General features: G+C 50.5%; 1 protein-coding gene across 1 annotated transcript; it reads left to right on the top strand.

The window, feature by feature from the left end:
* The first annotated feature begins 4,280 nt into the window (after positions 1–4,280).
* CCR7 (C-C motif chemokine receptor 7) lies at positions 4,281–14,062 on the top strand. Its single transcript, XM_033847639.2, has 3 exons — positions 4,281–4,327; positions 9,873–9,922; positions 12,751–14,062. Exons 1-3 carry the CDS (start codon positions 4,318–4,320, stop codon positions 13,828–13,830), a joined length of 1,140 nt encoding a protein of 379 aa, XP_033703530.1. The 5' UTR covers positions 4,281–4,317; the 3' UTR covers positions 13,831–14,062.
* The last annotated feature ends 2,172 nt before the right edge of the window (positions 14,063–16,234 follow it).

The following is a 16,234-nucleotide window of genomic DNA, read 5'->3' as shown; positions in this document are numbered from 1 at the left end:
ATTTAAAACTTATGAATTGTTTATTTCTGGAATTTTCCATTTAATATCTTCAGACCATGCTTGACCATGAATAAATGTAACCACAGAAAGCAAAACCATGGATAAGGGGGACTACTGTACCTTAAACTCCTTGGGAACAGGAATCACCTTCTATCCTTCAGGGTGGAAGCAAAAAAGACCCACTCTAGATATTTCAGACAAAAGGAATTTAACATAGGGAGCCAGTTATACAAGTGATAGAAGGGCTGAAAAGTCAAACAAGGGTTGGTGAGGCCACCAGAGATTAACAACAGCAAGAGATTGCCACCATCCCTAGAGCTGGAGAGACACAGGGAAAAGGTAGTGCTACCAGAGCCCAGAAACTAGGGCAGGAGTTGGAGCCAAGGTGGGGGTTACTCATCAGATGCTGGTGCCACAGAGGCAGGGGCAGGCTGATGGACTCTGGGGTCGAAAACATGTAGCCATGGCTGGAGATGCCACTGGAAGCAAAGAGAGGAAAGAAATACCTTAGTGACGAAAAATATATGCAAACAGTCCCCACCCCAAAAATATTGGACAGGCTATGCTAAAGAAAAAATAGACTTTAAGACAAAAATTGTTTATAGAGACAAAGGATATGTTATAATGATGAAAGGGTCGATCTATCCAGAAGTCATAACAAATAAACATATATGCATCTAAACAACAGAGACCAAAAACACATGAAGCAAACATTGACAGAAATGAAGAGAGAAATACCCAATTCGACAATCATAGTCAGAGACTTAATACCCTATTTTCAAATAATGGATACAACAACTAGGCAGTAGATCAATAAGAAAATAGAAGAATATTATGAACCAACTGGACCTATCAGCTATCTATAGAATATTCATCCAACAACAGCAGAATACACATTCTTCTTAGGTGCACATGGAACATTTTCCAGGATAGACCATATGTTAGGATATAAAACAAATCTCAATAAATTTTTTAAAATTGAGATCACACAAAATATATTCTCTAACCACAATCAAAAACAGAAGGAGGGCTTCCCTAGTGGCGCAGTGGTTGAGAGTCTGCCTGCCGATGCAGGGGACACGGGTTCGTGCCCCGGTCAGGGAAGATCCCACATGCCGCGGAGCAGCTAGGCTAGGCCTGTGAGCCATGGCCACTGAGCCTGCGCGTCTGGAGCCTGTGCTCCGCAGCGGGAGAGGCCACAACAGTGAGAGGCCCGCGTAACGCAAAAAAAAAAATAAGAAAAACAAAAAACAGAAGGAAATTTGAGGAATTCACAAATATGTGGAAATTAAACAAAACACTCCTAAATAACCAATGGGTCAAAGAATAATTTACAAGGAAAGGTGGAAAATACTTTGAGATGAATGAAAATGAAAACACAGCATATAAAAACCTATGGGATGAAGCTGAGGCAGTGCTTAGAGAGAAATTTACAGCTATAAATGCCTATACTAGAAAAAAGGAGAAAGGTCTCAAGTAAAGAATCTAACCTTTTACCTTAAGAAATAGGACAAAAGGAGAAAACTAAACCTAAATCAAGCAGAAGGAAGGAGATAACAAAGAGTAGAATGGAAACAAGTGAAATAGAGAATAGGAAAAAAATAGAGAAAATCAATAAAACCAGAAGTTGGTACATTAAAAAGATCTGCAAAATTGACAAACCTTCAACTAGAGTTACCCTGATACCAAAACCACAAAAATCACAAGAAAATAAAACTATAGACCAATATCTGCACTAAATATAGATTCAAAAATCCTCGCCAAATCCAGCAACATATAAGAAAAGATTATACACCATGACCAAGTGACTTATCCCAAGAATTTAAGGTTGGTTCAACATACAAAAATCAATCTCAGTTATACACCATATTTAATAGAATAAGGAAAAAAAATGATCTTTTCAATGGACATAGAAAAGGCATTTAACAAAATCCAACAAATTAGGAATAGAAGGGAATATGCATGATACTCAAAATGAATCAAAGATAAATGTCAGAGATAAAACTCTTAGAAGAAAGCATAAGAATAAATCTTCATGAACAGGAATTAGGCAATGGTTAAATATGACACAAAAAAGCACAAGTGACGAAAGAAAAATAATTTGACCTCAAAATTTTAAGGTCTTGTGCTTCAAAGGTCACCATCAATAAAGTGAAGGCAATCCACAGAATTGGAGAAAATATTTACAGATCATATATCTGATAAAGGACTTGTATCCAGAATATATAAAAAATCTCTTACAACTCAACAAAAAAAAAATACAATTTAAAAATGGGCAAAGGATTTAAATAGACATTTCTCCAAAGAAGATTTATAAATGGTCAATAAGCACATGAAAAGGTACTCATTATCATTAGTCATTAGGATAATGCAAATTAAAACCACTTAACACCCACTAGGATGGCCAGAATCAAAAGAAAAAAAAATAGACAATAACAAATTTTGTTGAGGATGTGGAAACTTCATACATTGCTGATGGGAATGTAAAATGGTGACACCATTTTAGGAAAAGTTTGACAGTTCCTCAGAATGTTAAACATGTAGTTACCATATGACCTGGCAATTTTCTCCTAGGCATGTATTCTAGAGAAAAAGAAACATATGTCCACACAAAAACTTGTATATGAATGTTCCTAGCAGCATTATTCATCATAACCAAAAAGTGGGAACAACCCAAATATCTAACTGATGATGGATTAACCAAATGGAGTTTTGTTGGAATGTATGGATATCATACAATGGAACATTATTGGACCATAAAAAGGAATGAAATATTAATATATACTACAACATGGAAGAACCTTGAAAACATTATGCTAAGTGAAAGAGGCCAGACACAAAGGCCACATATAGTATAATTCTATTTATGTGAAGTGTCCAGAATAGGTAAATCTATAAAGACAGAAAGTAGATTCGTTGTTACCAGGGACTGGGGGTGGGGTTGGAGGGGATATGGGGAGTCTTCACTAATGAAGAGGAGGGGGTTACAGGGGGGAGTGATTTAAAATGTTCTAGGGGCTTCCCTGGTGGTCCAGGGGGTAAGACTCCACACTCCCAATTCAGGGGGCCTGGGTTCGATCCCAGGTTGGGGAACTAGATCCCGCATGCCACAACTAAGAGTCCGCATGCTGCAACTAGAAGTCCACATGCCGCAACTAAAAAACATCCCGTATGCCACAAAAAAGATCCCACATGCCGCAACTAAGACCCAGCGCAGCCTAAATAAATAAATAAACATTTTTTAAAAACTAAAAAAGTAAATAAAATAAAATGTTCTAAAATTGATTTTGGTGACAGCTGCACCACTCTGTGAATATAAAACACCACCCCAAAAAAACTGACTGGTACACCTTAAAAGGTTGAGTTTATTTGTGAATTATAACTCAATAAAGTTGTCATTAAAAAAGGAAAGGAAAAACAAACTTATGGTTACCAAAGGGGAAAAGTGGAGGCAGGGGGAGGGATAAATTAGGAGTTTGGGATTAACATATACATACTACTACATACAAAATAGACAATCAACAAGGACCTACTGTATAGCACAGGGAACTCAACTCAATCTTCTGTAATAACCTATCTGGGAAAAGAATCTGAAAAAGAATGGACGTATGTATATGTATAACTGAATCATCTGCTGTACACCTGAAACTAACACAACATTGTAAATCAACTATACTCCAATATAAAATAAAAACTAAATTTAAAAAAAAAGAAAACAAAATTAAAAAAAAAAAGAAAGAGAAGAGGTGAGGGAAGAGAAAAGAAGGAAGGAGAAAAGAAACATCCTGGCACATCCCTCCCCTTCTACCTTCCATCATCTGTCAGTGCCGCCCATTGACCAAACTTACCCAAAACCCAGAGGGCAAAGTAGTTTGGGAAATGTAGTCCCTTGTGACACTGAGCAGGGCAAAGGAAGGATGGGGGTACATCTCTCACTTTTCTCTTGACTCCCTGGCACATGGCACTAGGCTATAAACATTTGTCGAATCGCTGAATGGCCCCTGTTCCCCTGCCTTAGGCTGGGCCCCTAGTCTGCACAGGGGGCTTTTTGAATGTAAATGCCCCGATGATTCATGATCCTATGACCAGTGAGTGGGCCGCCACTCTGTCACCTTCTCATACCCCTCATACCCCTTTGGTCCCACGAGGCACCTGAGTCCAGAGCCTTAGTGGAGCTGGATTGGACGGAGGAGCAGAGGTGGGAGGGGCAGGGAAGAGGGTGGTTCCTCTCACAGCTTAAAAGGGGCTTGTACGACTTGCTCCCCAGACAGAGGCCGGGCACAACCTTCCTGTGTGGTTTCAGCTGCCGAGAGTGTCATGGACCTGGGTGAGTGAGCCTCCCCCGTGTGAGAGAAAGCAGTACCAGCGTCACCTGGACACCCAGGCTGACTCTGTGGGATGGGGATGGAGGATGGGGGTGGAAGGCCTAGGGGAGCCTCCCAGAGAAATGAGGTGGCATTGCTGGGAATCAGCGGCTGCTCCCGGAGAGTGCCACCCTGTTCTCCCAGGCACGGAGAGTGCCCCTTTCAGACCTGGGGAAGGGGCTAACCATTGGTTCCAGGAAAGATAAGGGGGGTCACATCTTTCAAGAACAGTAGGGACTGCAGAAGGCGGCAGGGCTGGGGTTGGTGGAAATCTGGACAGCACCTGTTCTGTCTCAGCCTGGGGTGATGGGGGAGGCTCTCAGGGACCTGTCTCATCAGGGAAATTTCTCCTTGGAGGGCTCAGGACCCTCCACTCGCCCTCCGATTCCCACCTTTCTCCCAGGCTAAATAGGGATGAGAATGTCTGCTCTTTTAAGGTTATAACAAGGAGCAGATTAAAGGCAAGAGCATTGTGTAAATGACACTACACACAACGCAATGCAAGCTGTGCTTATTGTCTCTCTGCTGCACATCCCACGGGCAAGCTGTTGCCTCTTGCTGGTTAAATGTTGGGTGGACAACACTAAATGAGACCACAGGGAGCCTTCAGCTGGGAGAAGTCACAGCCAGGGCCTCCAGCACAGCCCCCAGCCTCACTTAATCACTTTTTCTACCCAGGAAGATGATTCATCCCTTTCAAAAGTCTAATCTCGGTCTTAACCAGAGCGAGTCCAAGGGAAGCCCCGAGGAGCTTCTGGGAGTGTTTATCCAGCTCCAGAGACCCCATTTATAAATCTGAGCTGAGGAGTCAGACCCGCCTGAGGCTACGAAGGCCGGGTTCCTGAACTGCTCGTTCTCACCGGCAGACAAAGCACCACGGCAGCCTCAAAGCCGCAAGGGGTTGGCTTTAAAAAGTGAAGGTTCCCGTTCACCCTCTGCTGTCCTCACCACCCGACCCACCACGCCACAGCCTCTTGCCTTCCTGTCTCCTTTTTCCACCCACCCAGAACCCTGGGTGGACCCAGCAAACAGATCCTAAAGGGCTAAAGTGGCCATCCCACACACCGACTGAGAACCCCTGGAAGCCAGGGTCTGATTCTTGCACCTCTGAGTTCCAGGTGCTTTGGGGGTATGAGCAGAAAATGTTTGTGGAATGAATGAGTGAATGAATGAATGGCATCAAGAACTCTGATTTCAGTTTTTAAAAATCTCTTCCGGGCTTCCCTGGTGGCACAGTGGTTGAGAGTCCACCTGCTGATGCAGGGGACACGGGTTCGTGCCCTGGTCCGGGAAGATCCCACATGCCGTGGAGCGGCTGGGCCCGTGAGCCATGGCCGCTGAGCCTGTGCGTCCGGAGCCTGTGCTCCGCAATGGGAGAGGCCACAACAGTGAGAGGCCCGCGTACCGCAAAAAAAAAAAAAAAAATTCTCTTCCAACTTCCCCTCCTCCCTGCAGCCTGCCGTCTAATCCCACTCCCCAGACAACCAGCCCCACTAACCACCGTCCCAGAATGCAGCCGTCATCCCCTGGAGACCCCAATCCTGCCTCTTGGTTTGACCTCTGTGAAGGAAACCAAGCAGGTCCCCGTGGTGCGCTGGTAAAGGCTAGAGAACCGGCTCCCCAGAACAGACTCTGACATGTAGTGCTTGCCAATTTCCATAGTGTAAATTCTTCCACCATAGCTGACTTCAAGCCGTCAGCCGATTTCAAGCCATGAAATGACTGAGCACAGAGTCGGAGAGAGGTGTACACCACTGGCTCGATGAGCCCTCAAGAGCAGCCCCAGCACAGCACGGGGCAGGGGGGTCTCCTCCCAGGACTAGGTTTGGGGGTGCTAGACTCACAGGTGTTAATGCAGGGAGGGAGGTCCCTTTAATGCAGGAAACCTGATGCAGGAAAAGGGATGTTCTTACTGCTTCACTCAATTCAAGAAAGCCCCAACGGCTGGCCAAGCCCTAAATACTGGTAGGAGGGGACACCACTGAGACATTTTGCTCAGATCAGACTCCAGGCCGTTGGTAGGACGGGTGGGCCACAAAGGATCTGTTTCTCTCTCTTTGTCAGCCCAGCAGGGAGCCCAAGGTGGGTGAGGGGCAAAGTTTCTGTTACACAAAATGAAAACCCCGAACCCGGGCTGAGTTGGCCTTTTTCATGATTTGAATGAGCAGCCCCAAGACACCTTCCCCATCTTCAAAAAATGGGGCCTAAGACTTCGGTTAGAATTTTCCAAAGCAGAGAAGAGAAAAATGAGCTGTTAAGATACTCATCTCTCACAGCTCAGCCAGAGATGGTGGCAGATGGGGATGCTAAAGAGATTCAGGGCCAATCCCTCCTGGCCTCTGGGGAGCCTGGCTGGGGAGGAGGGGAACCCTGCAGCCTGGGGGAGCTGTTGGGAAATCTCTCCTCTTTGCTTGGTACTTTCAGTCAACTGTCATTGATGGAGGAATTCAGGCAGGACCAGTCTGGTGGGGGAGAGACACATATGTCAATAAGCCACCGCAAGAGAGGGAGAGAGAGTGCTGATGGGCTAAGAGCAGGGCGATTGTGAAATCTAAAGAAATGAACAATGAATGTGAGTCAGGGGAGCATTTAAGTTGGGTTTTGAAGGACGTGTAGGAGTTATCAAACCAGAAAACAAGGAGCAAGGGGCCCAGGATGTGGCAGGGATAGCAAACTCAATGGCTCAATTGTAAATGAGGGAATGGGAGTAGATGTAGTAAGTGGAGGGCAGTGAAGTGATTCAGAGGGTACAAGCCCCACCTAAAGGTATCCAAATCCAATTTTTTGTGAACTCCATGTAGCCAAACAGAATATCCTGGAGGCTCAGCCTGCAGGCTCCCAGCTGGTCAGCTCTGACAAAAGCTAATAGAGGCAAGAAAGAAGCAAGTTGAGGAGGGTGTAAAGGACCTGGCCGTGCCAAGGAGGAAGGGAGAAAGGGAGGCAGGAGGGACAGGCAAGGGCCAATCGTTAAGATTCCGTGTGGCACTGCTAAAAATTTGGGCTTTTTGATGAAAGCAATGGGGAGCCAATGAAGATTTTTCTTTTTCAATTATGTGAGTTAAATAACGTGATCTGTGTTTCAGAGGAGCTCCGTGGCAGCAAAGCCTTATGTTGGGGTAGAAGCGGGGGCAGATCTGAGATGTTAGGAAATGGAAGCAGCAGAACTGGGTGACCAATCCTCACTCTCCTCCAATGGGATGGAGGAGAGTGATGATTCCCGTTATGCTCCACAGAGGTCCGTCTACACAGCAGCCTCAACAGAAATGAAGTAATGAGAGCTCATTAAAAAAATCTCAGATCCATCTCTCAGCAGCTGTGTGACCCCAGACAGGAGACCTAACCTCTCTGAGCCTCTATTTTCTGGAATATGGAATGAGCCTCACAAGGGGTAACTCACAGGATGTTAGGAGGGAGAGGAACATAAAGCCCGAGAGGCAGCATTGAAGAGCATTTAGGAGTGTGGCTTCTGAAATTAGATGGATTCAAAGCCCAGCTCCACTACCAGATGGTTGTGTGACTCTGGGAAAGTTACTCATCTCTAGTTTCTCTCACTGGGAGCTAAGGTTGGAGTTCTAGGGAATTTCCTTTTCGTTGTGATCATTACTAGAAACTCAAGAACTCAGAAAATACCCAACACATAAGTCAACCACTCCTCAGCCCTTGAGATTCCCAACTTCTCTGGTCCCACCCAAGCTGTTGCCCAAAGCGAGTTACTTTACGACTTTGTAACAGACAGAAGTAAATTGAGTCAAGGCTGTTGACCAGGCGGCCTCTGCCACACACCTGAGTTCCCCTAAGTTCCTGTTTGGTCACCTTTCTTGAAAACGACCTATTCTGGTCCTAGAAGATCCCTGCTCGAGGACCCTCTCCAACACACCCGGAAGGAGACCTCACATACACACACCCTCCAGCCCTCCCTCCCTTACCCCTCCCCCAGCCAGTGGCAAAAGGACTGAGACGGGGCCAGGAAAGGGGGTTGATGGAGTGAACTAGAAACACAACTCATGCTCCTCGTATTTCACCGTGTGACATCAAGACCTTGAGGTTTCTCAGTTCTCACTGACAGTCAGAGCAGGCTTTCTCTAGAGTAACCGAAAGACGTGTGTGTGTTTAAAGAAACCTCGAGCGCTTCACATCAAGATGAGTCAATGGAGGATGGGCAGCTCATTGGACCATGAAGAGAGTGTGCTTAAGGGTAGAGATGTGGACTCAAACTCAAGCTCAGGGGCTCACGGGTCAATTTGGCAAGGAAGGGGAATGAGAGAGGGGAGCCATGATGTTGTACAGAGATCCATTCCCACCCAGGACTGCAAATACTCAGGTGCAAGCTGGGGACAACGGGACAGTGGATGCCTGTCCCCAGAAACAGAAGACACAACTAGAAAGGCAGGTCCAAGTAAACAGTGGAAAGCTTGACTGCCACGCTCAGCATCAGGGCGTCATCCTTAGGGCTGCGTAGAGAGGTCCTTGGGGCTGGGTAGAGAGGTCCTAATTTAGGAAGAGGGCAGAGTGGGGGTCGGCATCAGAGCTATGCTTTAGGAAGACGCAGCTAGCAGTAGCGTTCAGTATAACTTGGGAGAAATGCCTGTTTATTTCTGTGGCTCGATGCCCTTCTTCCTTCCCCTAAGACTCCCCCAAGCCCAGAATCCCTGCCCTAGGCACGCTCCCTGGAGCACAATGCCAATTTGGGTGTCATGCCACAAAATTTCCAGCAGGTGGCGCTGTGGCCAAGCACACAGACTCGCTGGGCCTGTGATGTTGCCTCTAGGAGGAAGCAGAATCCCTTGTTCGCTGGAGGGAGGCCCCCAGCCTCCAGAAGGTGCTAGAAGCAGGATCCCAAGGATCTGCTAGAAGCAGGATCCCAAGATCAGGAGGATCTACTGACCCTCCTGAGACTGGAGGTGCAGTGGACCAACAAGTCCTGCCTTGTAGTCATTCCCGGCATCACAGTTACTGACTCTTCTTTCCTGTGGTCCGGTCCAGTTAGGGGAAGGGAGGCTACAAAGGTGAAGAGGGCACAGCTCCCAGACTGTTAAGTGAGATACGACTTCTATATAAATCACCCTATGAACTGTCCCCCCCGCTCAGCCTTTGGAGAAAATAAGTTCCAGTTCCAGCCCTCAGCTCAACCACAAAGCAGGACTGAGCCGCCAGGGCCCACATCAGCCCTTGTGAGAACCTGGGGCCTCAGCCTGCCGTTCAGCCTTGAGGGGTGGTCTGGGCCAAGATGGACTTTCCAATTCCAGAAGAGGCCCTGAAGGGCCAAGGAGAGGGGAGGGGCTGCCCTGCATTCCGATCCCGCTCCTTTCTGGGACCCCTCATGGAGGGGAGGAGGGGAGGGCAGTGAGGCTGGGCAGCTGGCCAGGTGCTCCAAGGCACAATCTGGTTCTCATGTTCTCAAACATGGTGTCTGGAGAATGTGATGAAAGTCCCCTGGCTTTGTGGCTTTTTGCCATAACGAAGGGCCATCCCTGCCAAGCAATAACTTTCTCACCTTGTCTCCTGCAGGGAAGCCAATGAAGAGCGTGCTGGTGGTGGCCCTGCTCGTCATCTTCCAGGTAGGTGTCCCACCAAGAAAAGCTCCGTTCCCTTTCCCATACGCCCCTCCCCAAGCCTGGTCCTTCCGAAGCCCAAGCCCTGGGTTCTGGTGGAGACGCTGGGCATTTGCCAGAAAGAAATAGACCCAGACACAAATCTGTCATTCGTTAAGCTGATAGCCACCCCTCCTCTCCATCTGCTGAGTGACCCTAGAAAGCCACGGATGTTCTCCGACATTCCTTTACTCCATTTCCATTAAAACACGGGAGAAAGCAAGTTACCCCACCTTCCCCACCCCGCTTCCAATATCCCCATCCGGGAGGCAGAAAGGTGGACTCCTGAGTGCTTGGAGAGAGTTCTTTGCTTTGCAAAAAGGTTCCTGGGTTTTGCACGTATGTGTCCACACCCACACATGTAAATCTTCATATATGGACTGAGAAAAGAACCCGTGGCCTGGTGGCTGGTAGCTATCCTATCGCCCCAAACCTGTCTCCCTCCTCCACCCTCCAGCCAAAGGCTCCCCTCGAAGCCCCAGTTCCCTTCTGTGAAATAGAGACTGGCCTGAGCCTCACTATGGGGGAGGATGGAAGCACATCCTTTAGAGGGGCCCAGAGCGCTGTAGGAGCAAAGATCCCCAGTTTACAAGTTTCGGCGTCTCAACCCCAGCTGTGGAGACAGAAAATCTGCCCCAATCGAGTACCAGAGTTAGAAGAAACTAACTCGTGAAGTCGACTCTCCCTCGTTTGCTGGGGTTGGGAGCTCTCTTGGAGGGGGAAGGGGGGCTGAGGTAGGAGCTGGAGAGGCAGCACTTCAGAATTTGGCTCTTACCCAGGTCTGGAGGCCAAAGGGGCAGCTTTCCAGGAGCTCTGGCCAGAGGCAGGCCCCAAGTTGGGCACTGTTCCCGAAACCCCATCCCAGAGGCCCCCTGGAGCTTGGGCTGTAGCCCACAGCTTGGCGCCCTTCCCCAGCACCACTCCCTCCCCTCTCTCTCCCCTGTTTCCAGGACTCCAGAGGGGCTGGAAGGTTGGGGAGGGGATAAGGGACAGCTGGGCTCATCCTTCTCTTTACTTGAGGGGATGGGTTCGGCTTAGATGGGGCAGGATGTGGTGGGGCTTGGGGCTGCAGAGACACGTCAAGCCTGGTGGCCCCTGGTACACGGGGCGGATACTAAGCAGGGAAAGAGAAGGCAGAACGGGGTCGTGGGAAACACAGGTCACAGAGGCTGGGTATACTGCCCTCCAAGGCCCAGAGCCTCCTTATGTCCAGGAACCCTGGACCTGAGGCCTTGGACATTATCCTGGGCGGCCAAGGGCAGCCAGCCTCTTCCAGGCCTCCCAGGCTGCAGTCATGCCCGGAAAAGAGAAAAGTGGTTGCCACTGACTTTTCTTCTCGAGATAGCAATGCCCAAAAAAGCTCCTGGGCGTGATTTGGTCCTTGCCCTGTTGCCAAGCAGAATAGCGATGAATCCAGAATTTGGAAGTGAGAAAGAGACAGGATACAGGGAAGTCAGGAGACTGGGTTCCCCTGCTGGCTGAGCAACCTTGAACAAGCCACATCGCTTCTCCAAGAGCCCCCCTTTCCTCATCTCTGCACTCCCTCCAGTTCCCCAATTGCACGAAAATCCATCATGTCGAGCTGCCCAGGGCCCCATTCCCAGAGGAGGGACCAGGAGCTTCCTGAGGCAGTCTTCCAGCCCAGCTCCCAGCCCCGCACAGCTTAGCCAGCCCGAGTGCCCTCCTTCATTGATAAAATCACAGCAGACTGCCTGAACCTTCACGCTGCCCCGCAGATAGGCTAAAAAAAGCCCTGAGCAGCTGAGCCCTGCTGACTGGGATCTGCCAGAAGATACAGCAGGAAGAAAGAGGAGAGAGGTGCGGGGAGAGGGTTCGAGGATGGAGGGAGGGTGGAGACGGGGCCGTGCTTCCTTCCTGGGCCCGAGAGGACTCAGTCACAGCTGAGGCTGTGGCCCCGCCCTCCACTTGACCCTGCATCACCTGAGCTTCTGCCTCATGCTGGGTGCTGTGCCCCGGGCCGCAGGGATCCATCCGTCTTCAAGTCACTGACCACCCCTGATCACGGCAGCTTGCCCCAAACCAGGGCTTTCTGGCCTCTTAATAGAGCTTTGCCTTCCTCTCTTCTCACTCCAGGCCCTCCTCAACCTTAGCCCAAGTGGATTTTCCCTCAAAAACTGGGGTATTCGTGTAGGCCCCCTCCCCTGGAAAGTTCTTTCTACCAGGTTCCAAAGGAGGCTCAAAAAGAAAGACACACGATCCCACTTTCCTGGAGTTTCCAATGGGCAAAATAAAACCTCCATGGAGATGAAATGATGCCAGAATCGAGTCAGGACCCTCACAACCACCATGTGGAGGAGATAGTATTCGTCTCCATTTCACAGATGAGAAAACTGAGTCTTAGGGAGAATGAAGTGTATTTAACAAGCCCAAGGCTCGTTTGGCCCCAAAGCCCAGACTATTTCTAGTCCACCGTTAACACCCGTTAAGGTCAAGTCTCTCCGAAGTGTTGGCAAAATCAGACGCTTGCTCCTTAGTAGAAAGGCAGAATCCCAGGCTCCACTCCGGCCCACTAAATCATCTGAACAAGATCCCCGAGTTCATGTGCATGTTAACATATGAGAAGCACTGATTTCAAATGAAAGAAACACCTGGAAAGTTTAGAAAAACAGATTCCTGGGCCCCAGCCCCTGAGATTCTGGTTCAGTGGGTCTCACATGGGGTCCGAGAATTTGCAGGTGATGCTAACTGCACCCTGAAACCACTGCTCTGGCCAATCCCACAGCAGTGAGATTGAGACCCACTCAGCTAAGCTGGAGCGTGTTCCTTCCCCACAGGTGTGCCTGTGCCAGGATGAGGTCACGGACGATTACGTCGGAGACAACACCACAGTGGACTACACGCTGTACGAGTCCGTGTGCTTCAAGAAGGACGTGCGAAACTTTAAAGCCTGGTTCCTCCCGGTCATGTACTCCATCATTTGCTTCATGGGCCTGCTGGGCAACGGGCTGGTCATGCTGACCTACATCTATTTCAAGAGGCTCAAGACCATGACCGATACCTACCTGCTCAACCTGGCTGTGGCGGACATCCTCTTCCTCCTGACCCTTCCCTTCTGGGCGTACAGCGCGGCCAAGTCCTGGGTCTTCGGGGTCCACGTTTGCAAGCTCATCTTTGGCATCTACAAGATTAGCTTCTTCAGCGGCATGCTCCTGCTTCTCTGCATCAGCATCGACCGCTACGTCGCCATCGTCCAGGCCGTCTCGGCCCACCGCCACCGTGCCCGCGTCCTTCTCATCAGCAAGCTCTCCTGCGTGGGCATCTGGCTGTTGGCCGTGGTGCTCTCCAGCCCAGAGCTGCTGTACAGCGGCATTCAGAGGAGCAGCACGGAGCAAGCGCTGCGGTGCTCCCTCATCACCGAGCGCGTGGAGGCCCTGATCACCATCCGGGTGGCCCAGATGGTGGTAGGCTTTCTGATCCCCCTGGTGGCCATGAGCTTCTGCTACCTCCTCATCATCCGCACCCTGCTCCAGGCGCGCAACTTCGAGCGCAACAAGGCCATCAAGGTGATCATTGCCGTGGTCGTGGTCTTCGTAGCCTTCCAGCTGCCCTACAACGGGGTGGTCCTGGCCCAGACGGTGGCCAACTTCAACATCACCGGCGGCACCAGCTGCGAGCTCAGCAAGCAGCTCAACATCGCCTACGACGTCACCTACAGCCTGGCCTGCATCCGCTGCTGCGTCAACCCTTTCTTGTACGCCTTCATCGGCGTCAAGTTCCGCAGCGACCTCTTCAAGCTCTTCAAGGACCTAGGCTGCCTCAGCCAGGAGCGGCTCCGGCAGTGGTCCGCCTGCCGGCACGCCCGGCGGTCCTCCATGAGCGTGGAGGCTGAGACCACCACCACCTTCTCCCCGTAGGAGGCTCCTCTGCCGGGACTAGAGGGACCTCTCCCGGGGCCCCTCGGACTGGGGGCAGATGACCTAACAGCTGCTGAGGGAAAGGCCATTCTGGTCATCGAGTTTTATCTCGTGGTGAAAACCCAAGCCACAGAAGACAGATGGAACCCCACCCTAGCTAGCTACCTCAGCAAAGGCTGCAAAGAGACGTGGTTGATAAGCTATCCCAGAGCCTGCAACACTCCAAAACCAAGGCCGTCGTCCCCCAAACCCCAGACGAGAGGTGACAGTCAAGAAGCGGTTCACATCTCCTGGAGTGAAAGGGCAGAGGCATCGGCGAGATCTAGGGTGGTGGAAGGGGCCTGGCCATTGTTCCCATCAATCTTCTAGAAAGAAGTCCTCCCTGAGACTCAGGGTGAGGGCTTCCATAAAGCAAGGCTTTGTCCCCAAGACCAGAGACAGTGGGGCAACTTCTCACCTGTGCAGGGGAAGGGGGATGCCAGTGGGTCAAACTAACGCTCTGAATCCCTCCCTCCATCTCTCTTTTCTCCTGTCATCTGAACCAGCCAGAAACGGCAGCCTCCATGGCCCCTCACCAGCCACCTTTCCTCAGGCTCTCCACGCTGAAGGGGTGTGGTGTTTCCCACAGGCCAGGCCTGGCCACAGCCGTTTTCCCAGCCAGGGCGCTGGGGCAGGGATGACGCGTGGCTGGCCCTTCTCAGGTCTCAGCTCTGCTAGGAAGCGGGCAGAAGGCATGGAGAAAGTTTAGGGGCCAGGGGTGGGGACGACGCTGGCTGCCGCCAGCCAATGAGCTCCTTCTTTGCTCTTTGCCACGGGGACAGAAATCTCTTATCCTGTTCTGCTTTCAATTCATGAAGAGAGCACATTTTACTCATACACAAATAAAAGTTTTCCCTTGAGGAAACAATAGCTTGAAAAGAAAGGGAAAAAAAATTCTTGCTAAATGGCAAACGAGTGTGTTCTTGTTTTGCAAACCCCACGCCCCACCTGACCACCCCCATCCCTTTCCTCCCCCAGGCTTCATTGTTCAGAGATGCTCAGAGCCACGAGGTCTGCTGAGCTATGCTCTGAGCCCTTCCAATGACACAGGCCCACGAGGCTGAACAAGGCAGGAGGGGCAGAAGGGCAGGGTGTCCAGCTTGCAAACACCCTTTTGGAGCTCACGGGACGGGACCCAAGTCTGTGAGGTCAGCAGTGACCCAGAGACACGGTCTGAGCTGAGCTTTAGAAAGAACCAAGTTGTCTCTGAACCTCTACGGCTGGGAACTCTCCCTGACCCTTAGCAGCATTTATACACTGTCCTGTTCATCTGTCCCAACTCAGTTTGGAACTGGAGCCCCTGACCCTTGGTCAGTCCCCCTGGGCTCCCAAAACTGGTGTTTAGAGGGAAGGCCTCTCCCTGACACCCATCTACCACGGCATCCTGGATCCAGGGGGGCTTGGGATGGGACCTGTATGATAGGCACCCTTTGTTGGATACTTAAGAACCAGGTCGGCCCTTGACTCTCCCTGGCCACTACTGCAGCGATGGCCTTCTGTGGTGTGGACACCCATCCCGGAGGGGCATGGATGGAGGAACAGCCACTGTCCCCACCACAGGCCCAGGATCCACGTCACTGGGTGCCCTGACGCCTGCCCAGTCCCCGACTTGTCCAAGCCAGAGAGGTTAGTCCAACCTGTGATGTAAGAGGAGGTTTCTGAAGGGCCCAGCACTGCAGTAACTCAGGGTCTGCAGGTGGGAGGGAGCTGAGACACTCATGAAAAGGTGATTGCATCCATTTTCTGAAGTGAAAAGAGCCTCACTGGAAATGGAGCCCGCCTGAAAATGAAGCCCATTCTCTCATCTCATAAGCACGTTACCCTCCTCCACAGGATGCACTGGGCTCAAGCAGGGAACCAGCGCCCTGAGAAGGATGAGGCTGGCACGTGGGGCAACGGCACCTGCAGCCACTTTAATATTAATAGGATCCGCTGCTCATGGGCTGTGCACGAGCCGTGGGGCGCGAGGGGGGACCCCAGCATGCCTGGGGCCCTGAGGGGAACGTGCCCGGTGTGTGTGGGTATGGGGGCCGCTGGTATGCACAACCTAATGAGCTTACGGATGGGAAGGCGATCATTCTCCGTTCCTGAAGGGAGGAATGTAACAGAGCAGCCGTGAACAGGGCGCCAGGCCAACCGCACAAACATGCCACCTCGGCTTCAAATACCTTTTTTGTAATAACTGGACACCTCCAAGTATTTACAAAACCCCCAGCAATGTTCATTCCCCAAAGTGCTGTATCTCAGAAGCTCTGACCTTGCCTCACTGCTGGCCTGGTCCCTGCTCCCTTGCCCAATGCTGTCATGTGCCTACCCTGAGCTTGGGGGCGCCCTGGGAAGAAGGAAGAGACTCACTGGGGAGCCC

The sequence above is a fragment of the Tursiops truncatus genome, chromosome 20 (assembly GCF_011762595.2).
Source record: "Tursiops truncatus isolate mTurTru1 chromosome 20, mTurTru1.mat.Y, whole genome shotgun sequence".
Classification (NCBI taxonomy): domain Eukaryota; kingdom Metazoa; phylum Chordata; class Mammalia; order Artiodactyla; family Delphinidae; genus Tursiops; species Tursiops truncatus.
The sequence above is the reverse complement of the archived record's forward strand: the minus strand, read 5'-3'. Positions and strand labels throughout refer to the sequence as shown.

Coding starts and splice junctions, on each gene's coding strand:
- CCR7 (XM_033847639.2), top strand. Junction 9,923..12,750: donor CCCTGCTCGTCATCTTCCAG/GTAGGTGTCCCA, acceptor CCTTCCCCACAG/GTGTGCCTGTGCCAGGATGA.